At 35.6% G+C, this 17,808-nt stretch overlaps 1 protein-coding gene across 1 annotated transcript in view; it reads left to right on the plus strand.

Annotated features, from left to right (window-relative positions):
* Positions 1-17,808, plus strand: part of CUL2 (cullin 2) — a gene marked incomplete at its 3' end in the record, with an annotated part of 35,202 nt that overhangs the window by 14,143 nt on the left and 3,251 nt on the right. Inside the window, exons 4-11 of the mRNA XM_029086615.1 lie at positions 1,716-1,821; positions 6,586-6,668; positions 9,380-9,466; positions 12,626-12,722; positions 12,812-12,922; positions 14,113-14,275; positions 15,460-15,584; positions 17,182-17,289. Coding sequence (XP_028942448.1) covers positions 1,716-1,821; positions 6,586-6,668; positions 9,380-9,466; positions 12,626-12,722; positions 12,812-12,922; positions 14,113-14,275; positions 15,460-15,584; positions 17,182-17,289 — 880 coding nt within the window. The remainder of the gene's footprint in view (positions 1-1,715; positions 1,822-6,585; positions 6,669-9,379; positions 9,467-12,625; positions 12,723-12,811; positions 12,923-14,112; positions 14,276-15,459; positions 15,585-17,181; positions 17,290-17,808) is intronic.

The raw sequence follows: 17,808 nt of genomic DNA on the forward strand, positions 1-17,808 counted from the left end.
CAATCCCCAACATTCTGTGATTCTGTGATTCTGTGAAACGTGGGCGAATTTAGTTTTGGTTTGGAGGCAGTGTGGTGACACTCTTGCCACAAGTGGTTCTGCCTGCCTGCCTTTTGCCACCTACTTTTTGCTTGAATTAGATGGATCTTTGCAGAGGTACCTGATCTAGGTTCAACTTGTTTGTTTACTTGTGGCTCTATTAGTTTTAAGGTGGATCAGTTGCCTGATCAAGATTTGTTAAGAAAGTGCGTGTTGATGGAAGGGAGAGGGTATGAACGAGGAGAGCATAGGGCTTTCCTTTTTAGCAAGCTTAACAGGAAAAAGCAGAATAGCAGCTGCTGGCGTTCTTCACCTGGAGGGGTTGGAAATATCATCAAGGAGCATACCTGCTTAAGGTTTGTGTTCCAGCTGTTCTGGATATGTGCACAAGTTCTGTGTGAAATGTCGGGCATTTCCAGTTGATGATGGTTATTGATGGTAGCAGAGCAGTTTACAGTACTCTGTAAGACTCTGGAGTGGAAGTAGGTTAGGCCACAGTATTCCAGTTTTTCACCACTGCCCTCTCACAAGTCTTCTTTCTTGGGACTCTGTGGTGTCCTAAATTCTTTCAAGTTCACAGGTTTCCATAGTGTGTTTCTCCTTTTCTTCTCTGCTTGTCATTTTCCTTCCTGACAAAACTGTTCAGACCTCACTAGTCTGGTGCTGCCTCTGCAGCCTGAATTTCTTTAAGTACTTCAGTAAACTGGCTTGCTTTACTCTCTGAAGCTGGGCATCTCAAAACTGCTAGTTAGATCAGAATTCTAAAAAAGAATTCTGAGTTACTTCATTTAAACACTAACATAACAAATACTATAAGTGTAGTTACAAAAATACTATAAATTTTTTCCTAGTTTCCTGGGAAAGTGAAGGACAAAGGTTCAGTTTAAAAATGTTACTGTTTTTCTTTTCAGGGAATGCTGAGAATCAAGAGAGTTGTTTTATCAGGTTTTGCACAAAAACCATTTTATATTCTTCATAAAAATTAAGCATACAATAGTAAATACTACATACTAAAATAAATAAAAAAAAGCATTTATAACTTTTCTTCTTTATAACTGTTAATTAGAATAATTTCTGCAAATTCTTCTCTTATCTTTAAAATTTGTAATACAACTGTTTGGTAGTTATCATGACCTGAGTAAGGCTTCATAACTGACAAAAATTAGCCCTGTAAAAATTGACACTATTTTTGTGGTTTAGTCTGAGAGAAATGCAAAATAATAAACAGTACAGGTAGAAGAAAATACGTTTTACTTAAAAATATTCGATACTCGGGAACTTTTTTTCTATCATAAAAAATAAACTTATCACTCTAATATTAGTCAACTGTTCAGAATGCAGCAGTTATTTTGCATATACATGTATGAGTAATATGGCAGTGTATGTTGAAAGGTTGGATTCCTACACAAGTATGTTGCAAACCAAGAAAATGCTGATAGTGATATATCAGGCCACTGTTTAATATCTCAATGGCTAATGCTGTACTGTTTTAATATAGTGTAAGGTCTTTTAAATTGAAGTAATTTATATTTTAAGAATTTTCTACAGATAGCAATGGCATTGGTTAAATGAAATTATCTTTTGCGATGTGGAAGATATTCCACAATTCCAAATTTATTTAAAAAAAACCTACTTAACATTTGCCTGTTTTGATTAGATTGTCTTTATTTCTATAGGTACCTCAACACACAGTTTATTAAGAAGAACAAATTGACTGAAGCTGATCTTCAGTATGGTTACGGCGGGGTGGATATGAATGAACCATTGATGGAAATAGGAGAGGTAGGTATCTCTGAAAGTGGGAGTGAATATAAACTGTATTTGGAAGTGCTACAAGTTCAGCTTTGTCCTTTTAAATTTTGACATTTCTGTGTCACAGAGTCCAAATAGTTAAATATAGTAGACGATGTAAGCACTGAACCCTTTATAAAATGAGATTACATTTTTGATGTAGAAAAATATTATAATAACTGGGGGTGGGGAGCAAATATGAAAACTATTGGAGAACTTCAGTTTAAAGTGTGATAATAGATACCACTTTGCAAAAAATCAGTTTATTCAGTGACACTACTATCCAGAAAATATTTTGAAGAAGCAGTGCTTTTGTTTTTGGAAACCCTTGAAATACTACTTCTAGGCTTCTTTTTCTTGATGTCACAAAGTGTAACAGATTTTTTTGAGATTAGTCTTCTGTGCATCTTATTTTCTAATGCAAGCTGCTTTGTGCTTCTATTATAGCAGCTCAAAGTGATTTTGAAAGAGAAAGTAGACATGTGCACAGAAGTATAATGTATGGAAGGCTTATCTTTAAAGAAGTAATTTGAGACAAGCACAAGAGTGTTGACACAGTCACTAATATAAGTTGGAGAGGCTAAGTAATTCTTAAAAACCTATAAAATGAAAACAATTGTCAGTGGTAGGACTATGTTCTGAGATCCATCTGGTGCATTTCAGCTGTGCAAAAGTGATGTATATATTGTTTCTATCACTTTGTGGCTACTTTTACCATGAAATATAAGAAAGTAAAATGAAAAGACAATTTTACAGTTAAAAAAAATCTTTCAAATTTTTCAAAACGAAATGTTTCAATATGTCTTTAAGAAGATTTTGAAAACACCTTTTCAGTCTAAATCAGAACAAAACCACAATGCTGAATACAGTTGAGTAGAAACTTTTCTTTTGAATGCTTGTCTGTGTATCTTTTTGGTTTGTGTCTGTATGTATACACACTACTAACTGGAGAATTAATTTTTATTAATTTGTCTTTTTCTCTAAAAGGGAAGTGAATGCTTCTTTTTTGATTTGGAAAGCTAGAGAAAATGCTGTTTGTTTTGTTTGGTTTTTTTTTCTCCCCCTTAATATCAGAACATGACCTGTCAGTGATTACTGTTCTAGCTCTTTGACTTCATTGTTTTAAAGTATGAGATCTCATCTGCCTTTAGTTAAGAGTAAGGAGAGATTGTAATGCATGAAAAAGCATCTTCTGTGCTTCTGACCTAGCTGATGAAGACGACACTGCCAGTTGAAATTGCTAATCCTCTGACAGGTTAGGGATGGGTTGAAAAAACCACCAGAAACATGATATACTTTTAAGTCAAGGCAATTCAGGAAATCAAATTCTTCTTTTGTCTACCTGTGCTGTCTGCAAGGGTTGCTAATCAGTGGCATCTGTGAAGGCTTATTAGATCTTGGAAGTGCATTGCTGCATTCTTTGTCATATCTTTAAAATGACATAAATGTTATTCCTTTATTTCCTGAGACTGAGATTTAGCTGAGTCTGTTCCCATGAATGTCAGAGGGAATCCTTAGCTCTGTGTGAATGACTATTAGTTCAGCTGCTTTGGGGGCTGGGAATAGGTCTTGGCTTGTTCTTGGGGCTGGGTGATGCTGATGTATTAATGAGTTCTCCCCCGTGTATTAATGAATTCTCCCCCCAGTTTCAGTGTGGTACTCCATTCTGAGGTATCACCCAAAGGATGGTAGTGCCAACTTCTGTCCATAGCTTTCTGCCCTAGGACATGTTTACCAAAGAAGAACACAGCACACCTGATAGTTCAGCTTTTTTGCGTATTCTGTTTTCCTCACATTTATGGAATCATAATTGGGGTGGAAGAACAATGATGCACACTTTTCTCTAAGCTTCCCAGCAGTTGTTCTTAGGATGGTACATTCCTAGATCATCTTTTGGGCGGGTTATGGGGAGGGTCAAGATTCTTAAACTGTAGCTGGCAGCCTTTGGTTTTTGATGAAGATGTTCAGATGATGATGTCTGGAATTCTACTAATGAGTTTTTCATTATCTCACTCCTCAAAACTTATTCCATTTCCCTTTATCAAATACTGTCTTCATTGTCTGTAATAGTGGAAGGTAAGTTTTGGATCTTGAGGCAGTGAAGTTAATCTCTGTTCATTACTGGTGCAGGATTAGATTTATGGCAGTTACTCCTTTGCCCTAAAAAGGAATGGAAACTTGAGTCCTACCCTCAAGTGGTTTTTAATACATTGAGTTGCAGCACTGTTTTTTGGTGAATTATTTGCCCCCAAAAAAAAGTAAATAATTTATATTTCTTGACCTACAAGGCACTCACCAAATTTATCAGGTCTTTGTTTTGAAAGCATTTTCTCTTTCATTATGGTTCCTGTTTAGGAGTCTAGCTTTTATTCTTTGGATTGCACTAGGGGCTTTGACTAAAGTTTTTATTTCAGTGGTTTATCACTTCAGAATGGAAGGAATTATCATTTATCTCTTTTTAGATGACTGAGATGATCAGTCCTTTATCTACCCAAGAGCAAACATGCTTATTTTATGTATAATTCTCTTCGGTCTCAGTATGAAGTTACAGAAATAATGCCCAGTATTTGTAGAATCAGAACTGTATGCTCTGTGTACTGAAGTTTCTGTCTCAACATCACTCCTGTGTGCTAATGAAAGTTGGAGGGCTTTTCAGTAATCTTAAACAAGTACATGCTTGCTTAGTTCTTCTGAGGTGTGTAACAGTAGGTACATACAAGAGACCAGAGTGCGTATGTGATGTGTATGGGCATGGCTTCAAACAGTTTATCATCCTGATAAGTGTTCCAGACATTCAGTAATTGTTATACTAGGAAAAATACAGGATGAGATCACTTGATGAAAGTAGTCTGCCAGTGCTTGCAAGAGATTATTTTTTTTCTGTCTGTATGTTATGAATGCATGGTGAAGGATACTGCTTTTCTGAGTTGAACTCCTATCATAATTTCAGACTTTATGGGAGCCATGAGCTAGGAGGTAGTTAAGATATGCTTTCTGTTTTTTTCTTCCTTCATAGGGCAACAGATTCTGGAAAATGGAGGACACTGCTATGTTCTGTATTGTCAGTCTAGGTGGAAAAGTAAGATCAGTCCCTCTCTTCAAGGAGAAAAAAGTCTCTTGAACTAATACATCAGGTTGCTGGATTGACCTGTCTGTAGTTTGCTTGACAAGAACATTCCAACAGGCAGCTTGAAGCTCTTTCAGATTGGTAGATCATATGTGAGAGGGACCATGCTAGAGACTGCATTTCAGAGACCACATTGCAGAACAGAGTTAACTTTCACCTCATACTCACAAAGTGTGTCACTCTTTTTCTTTTTTTCCTCTCTCCAGAGCTAGCTTCTATCAGCATTCTCTGCTGGATGAGTTCCTGGTGTCTTAGGGAAACAGTTTATTAATTATTATTATTATTAACTATTCTAGTACTATGCTCCACAAGGCAAGACGATGAAAATAACTCCTGGCATATCTTTGATTTCAAAACATTATCATTTCTTTGCTTTTGATTTATAAGCAAACCTTTACCTCTTCTTTGAACCTGCTTATGATGCATTTGGGTTGGCTTTACCTCCCAGGCTTCCATACCCTGTAATACAGCACAGGTTCTGGATAGCTGTGACAGACAGGTCAAGTCCATTTGTCTGCTCTTGAAAAGGAAGATTTATTTCACAAAGTGGATCAGATCAAGAGCTAAGTACCTACTTTCAGTTAAGACATAACTGATCAATATTAATTTTTACAGCTAAGGATCTGTTGTGTCAAAGCTTTCTTAGTAGCAGTATTCCCTCTGTCCTCACTGATTTTTGGCATTTCATTTTTTTCCCAGTCTACTACTCGCTGGTAGGTGTTTTTAGAGGTCTCAAATGTGTGTGGTTGCACCCCCCATGTGAGGGATCACATTGTTCTTTTTGGAGTTTAAATCTGATTTTGATTTACATGTAAAAACTCCTTTGAACGATTGTAGTTGTTTTTCTAAAAATGTTATATTTTGGGAGCAATTATTTCACCCATAAGAGTTTGAGATATTTGAATCCATTTTACTGATTCCTCTAATGATAAATTAATATCCCTAATATGAAGATGATTTTAATTCCATTTAAATCAAATATTATCTTGCCAGTGACCTTGCCTAAGCTGTATACATATTAGCTTGGAGATGCTCTCTGTGTGTTGGATATAAGGGTTCTGTATCTTTGACTCTAAACTCTGAAAAATTGACCAAGAGATATTCCCTTTTCTCAGCTGAGGCTAATTTTGCTATCATTTTTAGAAATACTGGTGTATGTACACTTTCAAACACTTGAGGCAGAAAAGCATGTTACTTACCTATTACTGTACAAATGGGTTTTTTATATGTAGACTCAAAACTTACCCTCGTAACCAACTTGCTTAGGGTCCTTATATGCGTTTGCATTCTTGATAGAGTAGAACCAAGGAATAAATATGTAGGAAGCATTCAGACTGGGATCCATGCATTCAGACAGTGTCTGCCTAGAAATTCTATGTCTGACAATGCTAGCCTACAAATTTGTGTGATTTTCATCCGAATGCAGTCAGATGTTCTAGAAGAAAAATGATAAAATATTAATATATTGAAAAATTGAGGACGTACTAACAAAAGAATTTTAAAAGGAGAAAGAAGGTATCTAACAATTTAATTTTTAAAATCCTAAAGAGGGAGTTGCATCATCATTGGTTTTGTGATTTATTTTATTTTTTTTTTTATTGATGTAAACTTGTGTTGTATCCTGACAGCTAGCTCTTGATATGTGGAGAAAATTAATGATTGAACCACTGCAGGCCATCCTTATTCGGATGCTCCTTCGAGAAATAAAAAAGTGAGTGCTTGATTATTTTCTGCTTTTACACAATGTGGGGGTATTGCACATTTTTACTTTGGAAAGTCTGGGGACTTTGACCAAATTCTTTTATGGTTTTTTTTGAAGGTAGCTTCTTACTTGATGTTGATGTTCTATCAGCTTTTCTCATTGTAGCTACATATTTGTGGTTTTCATGTGTAGAAAAAGACTTTCAAGAGAAAACAGTTGATTCACTGTAACCTGAGGGTAGTGATCTTTTCTGTTTCAGCAGCGCTTCTTATCAGTGGGATTGGGGAGTTAGGATAGTTCTCCATAGGTTAGGTCCCATAGGATGCCTTTCACCTTTTTCTTCACCTGATGTCTGCTGTGCTGTCAGTAAATGTAAGGACCAGGACTCAACACAAGGATTTGCTGAAACCAAAAAAGCTATGTTGCTTTGCATGGGACCCAAATCAATTCTTGCTTATCTGGCAGGAAAGCTAAACTTCTGGGTTTCTGTTGTTCAGATGAATGACTTCACTTAACATTCTTAGTGCTATACTTGAATGAAGTGGAAATAATTATTTTTTTGCACTTTGAGGGAATTTATTATTTTATTTCTGAATATCTTTGTTACTTTTAAACAAAGATCCTGGTAGTTACAGGACTTGGGGCTTTTAAGTTTTGATTTAAAACCTTTATACTATTTAATTCCTAAAGGATCTTTTTATTTATGAATAAACAGAAATTTTGAAATATACTGCAGACCTTGTGTGTAGTTGTAAGTTCCATCAGTTTCTACACTTTCACTGCCGTTTAGGGTATCTCTGGAGTTGCCTAATAACTGGGATTTTCTTTAAGTGATTGCATGGCTGACTTGAGTGACCAGGCTAGTGTAGGTAAACTGAGAGAGTGAAGTATTTTGGCTGATTGAGGTGCCTTGGACATGCACTTGGTCAGCCAAAAAGCTGTGTTTATAAGACAATAAAAAAAATAGTTTTAATATTATAATTTTATTTTTCCTTTCTGAATTAAATTTTTGACAACTAAGTAACTGATATGTTGTCCCTCTGAGATGGTATTTCTGAAGCCAGGAAGTATTTATTTGCTTTCAGTTGTTGAACCATGGTTCCTTTGTAACCAGTGCTAATACTGCTTTATCCATATGTTTACTGTAACCATTTATTTCTACTAAATTAAGATTCCCTAATTCACGGTGAAGAAAATTCTGTGTTGTTACATTAAGCACAGTGACACTGAAGACTCGTTTTAGTCAATCTGTGTATTTCACTGGCGGGTGGGAATGGAAATCTGTTCAAACCTTTTTCAGCAGACATCTGATGCCTCTTAAAAGTTACGGTATGTATTTACCTTGAGGCTGACTGCAGAACTCACAGGGGTATTTAGATCAAGACTGTCACTGTCTCTATGGGGCGTTAGATCTTCAGGCTGTAACAAGTTGACGTTACTTGTTATTAAACTATTTGAGAAGTTTTAAATAAAACTTGAGTCATTGTCTCTAATGGTTTGGTCTGTATTTTTTTCCCTCTTCCTTATTAAGGATTCTTCTGTGTGATGTCAGAGAATTTAGTTCAACTCTGTTTTTCAAAATATACATCTACCAATTCATGTAAAGTTTGTTCTAGCCACTTTGTGATCTGCATATCATGTAATAAGAGAGAACTCATTGTAATTGTTCTTCCTGATATTGTGAAATGTAGCGCTTACTATGGGTATTCTGAGGATGGCCTTTGCATGTATCTATAGACTTGTTGTCGTTCTTTTGTTATGATGCCAACTGTTAAATGTCTTTTAAAATTATGTTCAGCAATTCAGGGATTAAACAATGTCTTTGAAGAAATGGATATCAAGAAGTTACATCTTTCAGAGGTGCAAGAATATGCATGGGAAGCTTATCTAAAAAATTTAATAAAATTACTAATATATGTATATACTTAGAAACTTCTGTATTAAATGCTTTCATAAGTGTAGTACTTAAATGTGTGTATGGTTCAATTTATTAAAATGTTTTACAAAAACTAAAATTTAATTAGGTGGGACAGTTGAACTTCTTAAAACTAGAAGATTTTGCATAGTATACAACGATAGGTGGAGTTGAAAACCAACATTGTAGTCAACTGGTTACATATAAATGTTTATTACTGTATTGGAAAATGTAGGAGGAGCAGATTTTGCTCTCAGGTTTCGTTTTATCAATGTATTTAACTAGAATCTTAAAAAGGCTTCTGACTAAAATCTTGAGCACATCTACTTTTTAGAAACTATAAACTTGTGCAATACACTGTACATTAAAATTAACAATAAACTTTTTTGACACATGAAAAATAAAGAAATACAGGTAGTGACTTGTGGTTCAGCTGAACAAGATGGCTAAACTGATCTAAACTAAGAGTTTGCTGATGCCAAAAATGAGCAGGCTGTGCTCTCCTACCTTTCTTGTGCTGAAGTTGGTGCTCATCTAGTCCCTTAGTGAATCAACTCAGCTGCTAATATGACAGAAAACCATCTTGCCTAATGTTTTTCCACATTGGCATGATGAGTCAGTTCAGCAAAGAATTAGGTGAGTGCCAAAGCAGTGCAAGAGAGAGAGAGCCCTGTGACTGAGCAAAAGGGAGCAGGATCAGCCCCCTTGAACAGCAAAGAACTGTTAAATCACTTAAGCCTGTCTTGTCTGACTGCACTCAATATAGAGTTTTGAATATAACACACTTTCTTCCCCCTCCCTCTAGCCCAAGCACTCCTCCTACAAGGCAAGCTGAATATCAACTTACGCATTTTTGTTTCAACACAACAGGAAGCCGACAAGATCTCGAATTGTGAGAAAATTCATCTATGAAATTCTTAAACAGAAATAATTTGGAAATTATTCAGGTGCTATCTCAAATGACAGTGTGATTAGTACAGACTAACCAGGAGAGGCTTCTCTACTAAAGATAACTAACACTTTCTAACTAACTGAACCTATTCCTGTCTAAGCTGATACATTATTTATTCCATTTGTTCGAAAGGAAAGCTGTTGGAAGTTCATAACTCTTTAAAAAGTGTTTGAAATAGGTGCTTCTACTTCACAGTGAATTCTGTAGTTAATTAGTCTCAACAGGCCATTGGCAATTCTTTTGAATGATGGAATCTTATTTTAATGAATACAGTGTTTATTATTGTACCTTAAACATGTTCTGTGTGGCTGTAGCAGTACACTGTACGATACATGTAAAACACTGTTAGCTTTGGTCTTGAGAGGAACAAGGTGGAGTTAATATAAAACAGCACAACATCCTTGAGCTTGTGTTTTGTAGTTTTCTCTATTTCTTTTGAAAACAGAGACTTAGCAGCAGCAGAATTAGTGGAACTAGTGTTTCTAGTGCTATATCTTTTTGTTCAGATTCCCCGCCAAGCATCATCATTCCCTCTACCCTCCCAAGATGTCCTGTGACACCCCTGCTTCAGACTGTGCTGTAGCCACTCTGTAGCTGTATATATCCATATTGTTTGCTGACTACTGCCAAGAAGGAAAATATGAACAGACTTCCACCTTGGTAGGGTCATCAGCGTGTCTCATTTTAATTTGGCAGATACCCTTATTACTATAACTTTCATTAAAATAATCCCTCTGAAACTTCTGTCAAGTTTTTTTGAAACTAGCCATTTGCGTTACAAATTCTTGGGAGGACAGTGCCATTGGTGTAAATAAAAACCTGAATGTGCTGCCAAAGTGGAAAGAATGATAGTTTTGTGACATATGCTATTTATCTTGGAAATAGTGTAGCTTTTAGATAGGTTCATGGTAAAGTTCATAACATAAACATCAATAAATTGTGTGACAACTTTGCTGTAAATGTGTAATGCTTACCCACTGAAGAAACCTACGTTAAGCTACTAAAAATTCTGTGAGTGAAAAAAATGGAGTGTGTGGGCATCTGTTTAAAAAAAAAAAAAGTCTGGCAGGTGTTACAAACTTGTCATTTGATTGGCAACCACATCTTCACTACTTTTGTATTCAGAAGTGGATTAAACTCTTTCTCTTTGTTGTGTACTACCAGCTACCCAAAAGGCAGGCAAGGCCGGTTCCATGTTGTGTTCCTTTTCGTCTATTGTGCCTTCTGGCCTCTGCTTCGAAAGCCTGTCTGCTCCTTTGCAGCTCTTCTGTGGAGCATCTGCCTCCTGTACTTTCACAGCTTTTTCCTCATGGTACACTGACCTTTGAATCCCCTGGGCATGACCTTTGCTGCCCCTTCTCCTCCTGCATCTGTGTGGGCTAAGGTCTGTGAAGTGGCCTGTCAATGGAGCAGAGAGGAGCTGAGTCTTCACCTGTTACTACAGTAATGTGTCTTGTGTTTGTGTTGTCAGTATCTTTCCAGGTCCAGAACCCCATGTGCCAGAGGCAGACTGGACTGTCTCTTGACAGAGCCCTGCTTTGTAATACACTTAACTTTTAGTTATGTAGCTTCCTGCACCCCATGACATGGTGCTATGTTCACCAGCTGCGTGCATCCTGCAGCTTACCATGGTCCTGGGCCCCTCTGGAGTGGAGCTGGGTCCAGGCCCTGGTCTGGTGTCGTACTTCTTCCTTTCTGTGACATGATGCTGCCTCTGCCATCATATAGCCAGACACAGGAGAGGGACACTGGCAAGAATGCAGGGCGTGATTACATGTACCCAAACGCAGATTTATTCCTATGGTTCAGCTACAAGAACCAGTGGAAACCTTCCTGTCCCCCAGGGAAAAGAAAAAATTACACCATCACTTCTGGAGTAGCTACCCATTAGGTCAGCTCCCTTGTAACAGGTCACCAAGCTGCATAAACCATACAGTGACTGCTTGTAGCTATTTCTTTCCACCCATCATGAGCATAAGCTTTCAGATCTTAGGATGCAGTAGTATTTAAAAGCAATACACATAATTAACAGTGTTATGAACATAAGAATATGGTCTGGTGTACGTAATATGATGATTGCTGGTGTGGCTGCCTTGGTAAATCCCCCCATCTCATAGGAGTCCTGGAGTTTTTATTAAATCCAAACCAATATGAATGAAATTAGCAAAATTATTTCTCCCCCTTTCCACCCCAGCCTAAATGGGTGTATGGTAATGTTTGGGTTTTAAGTATTTTTACTGTTTTTACTTAATTTTTTTTCCCTTTTAATTATTATTTTTTTTTTTAATCACACATGTGAGTGATTCTCCTGTGCTAACGTAAGTTTATAGGAAAACTCATTTTGTCTTTTCAGTGCAGTCTGGGTAAAGAAGGTGTTCTCATTTTGTATACATGTATATATGAATACATATGTATTTAAAAAAGAAAAACCTTGGAAATTACAACTGCTGATGCTTAAGTGTACATATACTTTTATAAATCACATCTTAGTCCTATTTAACACCTTAGGAATTAAGAAATATTTTTTACTTCTTTGTAAATTCTATGTGAAAGGTGGTCTTTTTAATAACAGTTCATGTTTAAAAGTCTCTGCTGCTCTGAGTGTGTGTCTGTTATTTCCAGTCTTTGCAAAGGAGTGAGCACTAATGTTTTTAGCATGCAAAACACTTGTTTTCATTACTTTTATTTTCAACTGAATGGGACTAAAGATAGGATTTTTCTTCACTTTTTTTTGTTTTGGCAGGGGCAGGAGTGTGAGGGTAGTCTATTTGATAAAGGCTACAGATACGCAATGGAACTTACTGTAACTTAGAGTACTTCCTTAGAGTCTGTAATTTGGAATAGTTATATCCTTAGCGAACATGGAAATTTCATAACCTGCAAATGCCTGAATAGTTAATGAATTGCTATCTCAACAATTTTAATGTATAGAAGAGAAAGAAGAGTGCATTTTTATTTTAAGATTAATCTTCAATTTTGCCAATCTAAGCAGAGGAATTTACTGAAAAATGTTTCCCTCCAGTATTATTTCATTCAACTATCAGATGAGTTACACTAAATACCTATATTCTCATGGAATGTTTGCTTTGCCTATTTCAGTGATCGCTGTGGAGAAGACCCAAACCAGAAAGTAATCCATGGGGTTATTAACTCCTTTGTTCATGTTGAACAGTATAAGAAAAAATTCCCCCTAAAGGTAGATACACACTTCTGATTTATGTTTTTAATTTTGAATGTTAATCTAGTATATGTATTATTTGTCCTTTAAAAAAATTTTCCTTTTAGTTTTATCAGGAAATTTTTGAGTGTCCTTTTCTGAATGAAACAGGGGAGTATTATAAACAAGAAGCTTCAAATTTATTGCAAGAGTCAAATTGCTCACAATACATGGAGAAGGTAAGGGATTCTTCAGTACACATGCAATAACTAAAATCTAATACTATCAATTTAATGATGATGCATGTTTTCCTGTACAGTTCCCATAGCTGTTCTTTATTGTATGCTTCATGCAGTGTAAACTATGCTTTTTCGTGGCACGGTTAATCTGAATATAAACAACAAATCTTGCCTATGGATGGACTGTCAGCTGATAAAACGTACATATGGTTGATCAGTATTGGTTCCTCACTTCCTTATTTTCCTGCTGTTTGTAGTAGCATAAGGTGAGAGTTTTGGTAGTATAATGGTTAGGGAAGACTATTATGGTAGAGTTGTTACAGGGCATTATTAAAAATTACACACTCAGAGTTTTGCTTTGTGGTTTATGAGGTCAGGTTGTGGTTAAATTACTTGTAATTCTTAGACCTTGCTTGAGAAAGCAAAGGATTAATAGAAGACTGGCAGTCAGTCCTTGGTACCATACTGTCCACACTAGCAAGAGAGAAGAGTCGAGGAGAAGGTTGTGAATTGCTTTTAACCATAAGGAGCATAAGCTAATAGTTGTACACCTGAGGTGAAATTCAGAGGCAGACTAAGACTTCAGTTAAACCAAATAAATGCAGATTTATTTTGTCTATCATTACCAGTCTGCATCTGCTCTACTCTCCCTAGGCTTCCCTCATATTCACTGGATATAAGTACTTTTATGTCAGTATTCGTATGAGTTATGATAATGCCTACACTTCCTTCATTGAAGTTATAAAGAGAGTTTTTATTAATGGCTCAGGTGTACACCTATACCTTTTGAGCAGATGTTTACATACAAGCAAATGCATTTGGAACAGAAAAGTGATTCTTACGGTCTTATAATCAGGTATTGTGATAAAACTTTCTCAGAAGGAATAAGTGTAGTAGGAGAAATTGGGGAAGACTAGTCACAAAGTTGAAGGGAAGAAGAAATTTTGAGAACTATCAAGTGAAACATCTAGTAGTGACTAAGCCTAATCAGTACTCAAGAGTGGAAGGTTATATTAAGTCAGTAATAGGCTGATTCAAAAGAGAAAATTTAATTTTTCAGCATGCTAGGCAAGTTATTCTTTCTTACCTATTTGTGTACTTCATTCTACATACATATAATGTTGTATATTCATGGTTCTATATTGGTTGTTAGTATTTCATCAGCTCTCAGTTTAAAAACTTGTCTGTAGGTTTTAGGTAGATTAAAAGATGAAGAAATGCGATGTCGGAAATACTTGCATCCCAGCTCATATGGCAAAGTAATTCATGAATGCCAACAGAGAATGGTAGCTGATCACTTGCAGTTTCTACATGCAGAATGTCACAATATTATCAGACAAGAAAAAAGAAGTGGTAAGTCTCAATGGTCACAAAAAGCATGAAATTTTTTGTTTTATTTATTTAGCATTGCAATTTACTATCTTTACTCAGTGACCTTCTATGCTCTTTGAAGCATTTTCAGCTAATACATGTTACTTACCTAGAAAGCCCAAATAAATCCTGAATGACATTTTTCTTCTACCATGTAATTCATTATCGTTCTTCCAAATATATAGTCAAAACGTTCTTTTTACTGTTAACAACCCTTTCAGCAAATACTCTTTCTCTTTCCTTGTCTTAGTCGGCTTAAAAACACACTGAAGTCCTGTGTCCTGTAGAACTGATCATACTTTATGCTTGTGTTTTCATTTGTAAACCAATGGCTCTGTCTTTACAGATTTCTTCATCATCATTTGACAGGTCAGGATTATAAAATATTTTGGCTTCTTTTCATAGCCACTTTTTATTGTCCTGAATCTTTTGTGACCTCTCTTCCCAAATCCTTTTTACAGAAGCAGATGCTCTTGTAGTTATATTCCCTGCCTGACTAAAAAAATTATGCTTCCTGATGACTACATACCTCCTACCCTTGAAAGAATGCTTATTCTTGCATGGAAGATGGTATCTCTTATGTGAAACAAATTGTTTTTCACAGTCACATTCAAACTGTATGTAATAATAGGGTTCAGTCTCCAGAGAGTTTTGCAAAATTGATCAGAGCTTGTATTTTTTTTTCTTCAAAACAAACAAACAAACAAATATCATAAAAATTACAGTTCCTTATTTACATCTTTTCTAACCTGAGAAAAATTTCAAACCATCACTGCAGGAAAATGAAAAGTCAAGAAGATACCTAAACTGATTTTAGTCAGCTACTGCTAAGAGAGATTTAGGGAAGCCAAGGATTAAAATACACTGGCACAATAGTTTTCCATAGTAGCCCACCTCTCCTCTTGGAGTCTTTCTTAAGTAACCAGTATTGGAAGAGTGAGGTAGTCACAGTGGCAGTACTCAATAAATACTGATATTAGTCCTACTTTTTCCTTTTTTTTTTCTTTTGTCAGTGATCCAGTGTATGTTAATTTTTATTTTTTTTTTCTAAAACAGTTGGTCTTGTTTCAGTCTTTGAAAAGTTTTGTGTGAAATTATGATACTAAATTAAGTATTTCTTTTTAGTGTTTCTAAGCATATTCTATAAAACTTTATCTCTGTTACAGACATGGCAAATATGTATACTCTACTTCGTGCTGTGTCAAGTGGTTTACCTCATATGATTCAGGAACTACAAAACCATATCCATGATGAGGGCCTTAGAGCAACCAGCAATCTTTCTCAGGAAAATGTGAGTTTCCTCAGGCAGCTGAAACTACCTATTTGATTAACATTCCTGATGAAATGTTTACCCTTTTCTTTTTAGTCTATTCTTTTTTTTTTTTAATTTTGTATATATGAAATTGGTTTGGAACATTATGGATAAATTGTAACTTCTAATCAGCACGCTTAGCTGTGCAACACATATCTATCCTGAGAGGTGATTGTTGTGATACAACCAGAAACAACTACAGCTAGATATTTCTCATTGTTGTTTGTTTAATGCTGTCATGGCAAGTAGGTCCTTTTGTTCCATGTATGTATATTTTTCCTGAATTTCTGTAAGTCAGTGGCATTTACTATTCTGGTATGTTAGGAACCAATGATTCAATTTAGTTTAATTATATGTTATTTGTGAAGACTTGACATCCTGTCCTGATTTCAGTGTGTTATTTTTCACTAATAGTTTTGTAGTCTCATATTTTCATGTAACTTCTGAAAATACCGTAACTTAATTATTTTACCGAGGTGTGTTAAACTCTTCTCAGTGTATATGTGTTTAAAGTACTCAATTCCATTTTTGTTCCTCTAGCATTGCTGTTCAGAAACAAACAAAAAAAATTCATTTGGCACTGTATTTGTACACGTGTACATCTTACTGTCTAGATCTGTGCTTACATTAGGATTGTGACTTTAGCCATCCAGTGTTTCTGTCTATAATAATACATAGGTACAAACTGTTGTAAATTCACTCTTTTATTGACTGCACAAGAGTGCTTACTCTTCTGCAGCTCCTGTGTGCGTACTGAAAATGGGCTGAACTCTTTAGTAGTATAGTTTGCTTTGAAATTATTTGTAAGTTTACTGAGCTTACTCTTTCAAACTAATAGTGTCTACCCAGGGAAATGAATACAGAGCTATGAGGGTGATGAAAATTCACAACCTTATGTAGATAAACTCAAAATATGAAATACTTGCTCCACTGTGTGGATTAAGTACTTTGTCATCGAAACATTTTCAGTGTGTGACCTGAGAATGCACTTGGGGAGCCATGTGATACACACTCTTGCATTGCTGCCTGCCAGCTTGTCTGTGTAGGGACTCTTCTAATTCATATTAGTTGTTTCGATAGAAAACATTATGCTGAAACGCGGCACATTAAATTTGGTTGGTAACTGTCCTATGTAGGAAAATTCAAAGTGTTCATCTGCATTTTCTGTCTCTGAAGTTAGTGTGTAGGAGAAGCAGCAGTTTACTTATTTCAGTAGCTTTTTGACTTGATTACTGTATTTACATGTTAGCATTAATGATTTTTGAAAGGGCTAATAAAGGATTTAAGAGTATGATGGGAAAGATTAGGCAGCATGAGAGCAGTACAGACTCAAATTTATGTTTGATAGCAGGACGGTAAATGTATCTGTAGACTTTTTATTTCCAAAACATGCCCAAGCACACTAGCATAAGAGTACAACAATGCAGAATTAATCCTCTCAAAGACTTAATCACTGATTTTAACTTTTAACAAAAAGAATAATTAGGAAAAATGTACAACTAATATAGATATATTTGTGTGTAGATAATATTACTTTTCTCATTAACTTGCTTTATGTTTTATCTACCTTTTTTAGATGCCAACTCAGTTTGTGGAATCAGTTTTGGAAGTACATAGTAAATTTGTTCAACTCATCAACACTGTTTTAAATGGTGATCAACATTTTATGAGTGCACTTGACAAGGTAACTTTTACTTAAGTTAAAAAAGCATTGGAAAACAAAATGCAAGACCCTGTTTCAGGATCACCAGAATTCTTCAGGGCACTGACACATGTTCGACTCAAGGATAGAGTTCTTAGGCAGTTTTTCTGGTTTAGAAATGAAATGGAACAAAAGGCAATCCAGTGTTAGGGGACAAGATATGTATAAAGGAAACCACTTTAATACTTAAATGTTTTCTGAAAGAAAGACCTCTATTTTCATCATAATTCAAAACACAAATATAGAGCTGATCCATTTAATGTAAATTTAAGTGCAGATAATAAAGAGACAAACTGTGGGTTTTGGGAAGTCTGGTAACTCTTACATACATTTGAACTTGAATTTACTTGCTGCCATAATGTTTAAACTCTGAATGCTGATAGTATTACTTTGTTTAGATTTTTCAAGTTGACTACAAAGAATATCTGGAAGGGATTGAGTAGCTTCTCCTTAAAAAAGAAGCACATTTTATCTAATCCATTTGTTATTTTCCCACTCTTT

Source organism: Antrostomus carolinensis, unplaced genomic scaffold (genome assembly GCF_000700745.2).
Source record: "Antrostomus carolinensis isolate BGI_N321 unplaced genomic scaffold, ASM70074v2 scaffold20288, whole genome shotgun sequence".
In the NCBI taxonomy this organism is placed as follows: domain Eukaryota; kingdom Metazoa; phylum Chordata; class Aves; order Caprimulgiformes; family Caprimulgidae; genus Antrostomus; species Antrostomus carolinensis.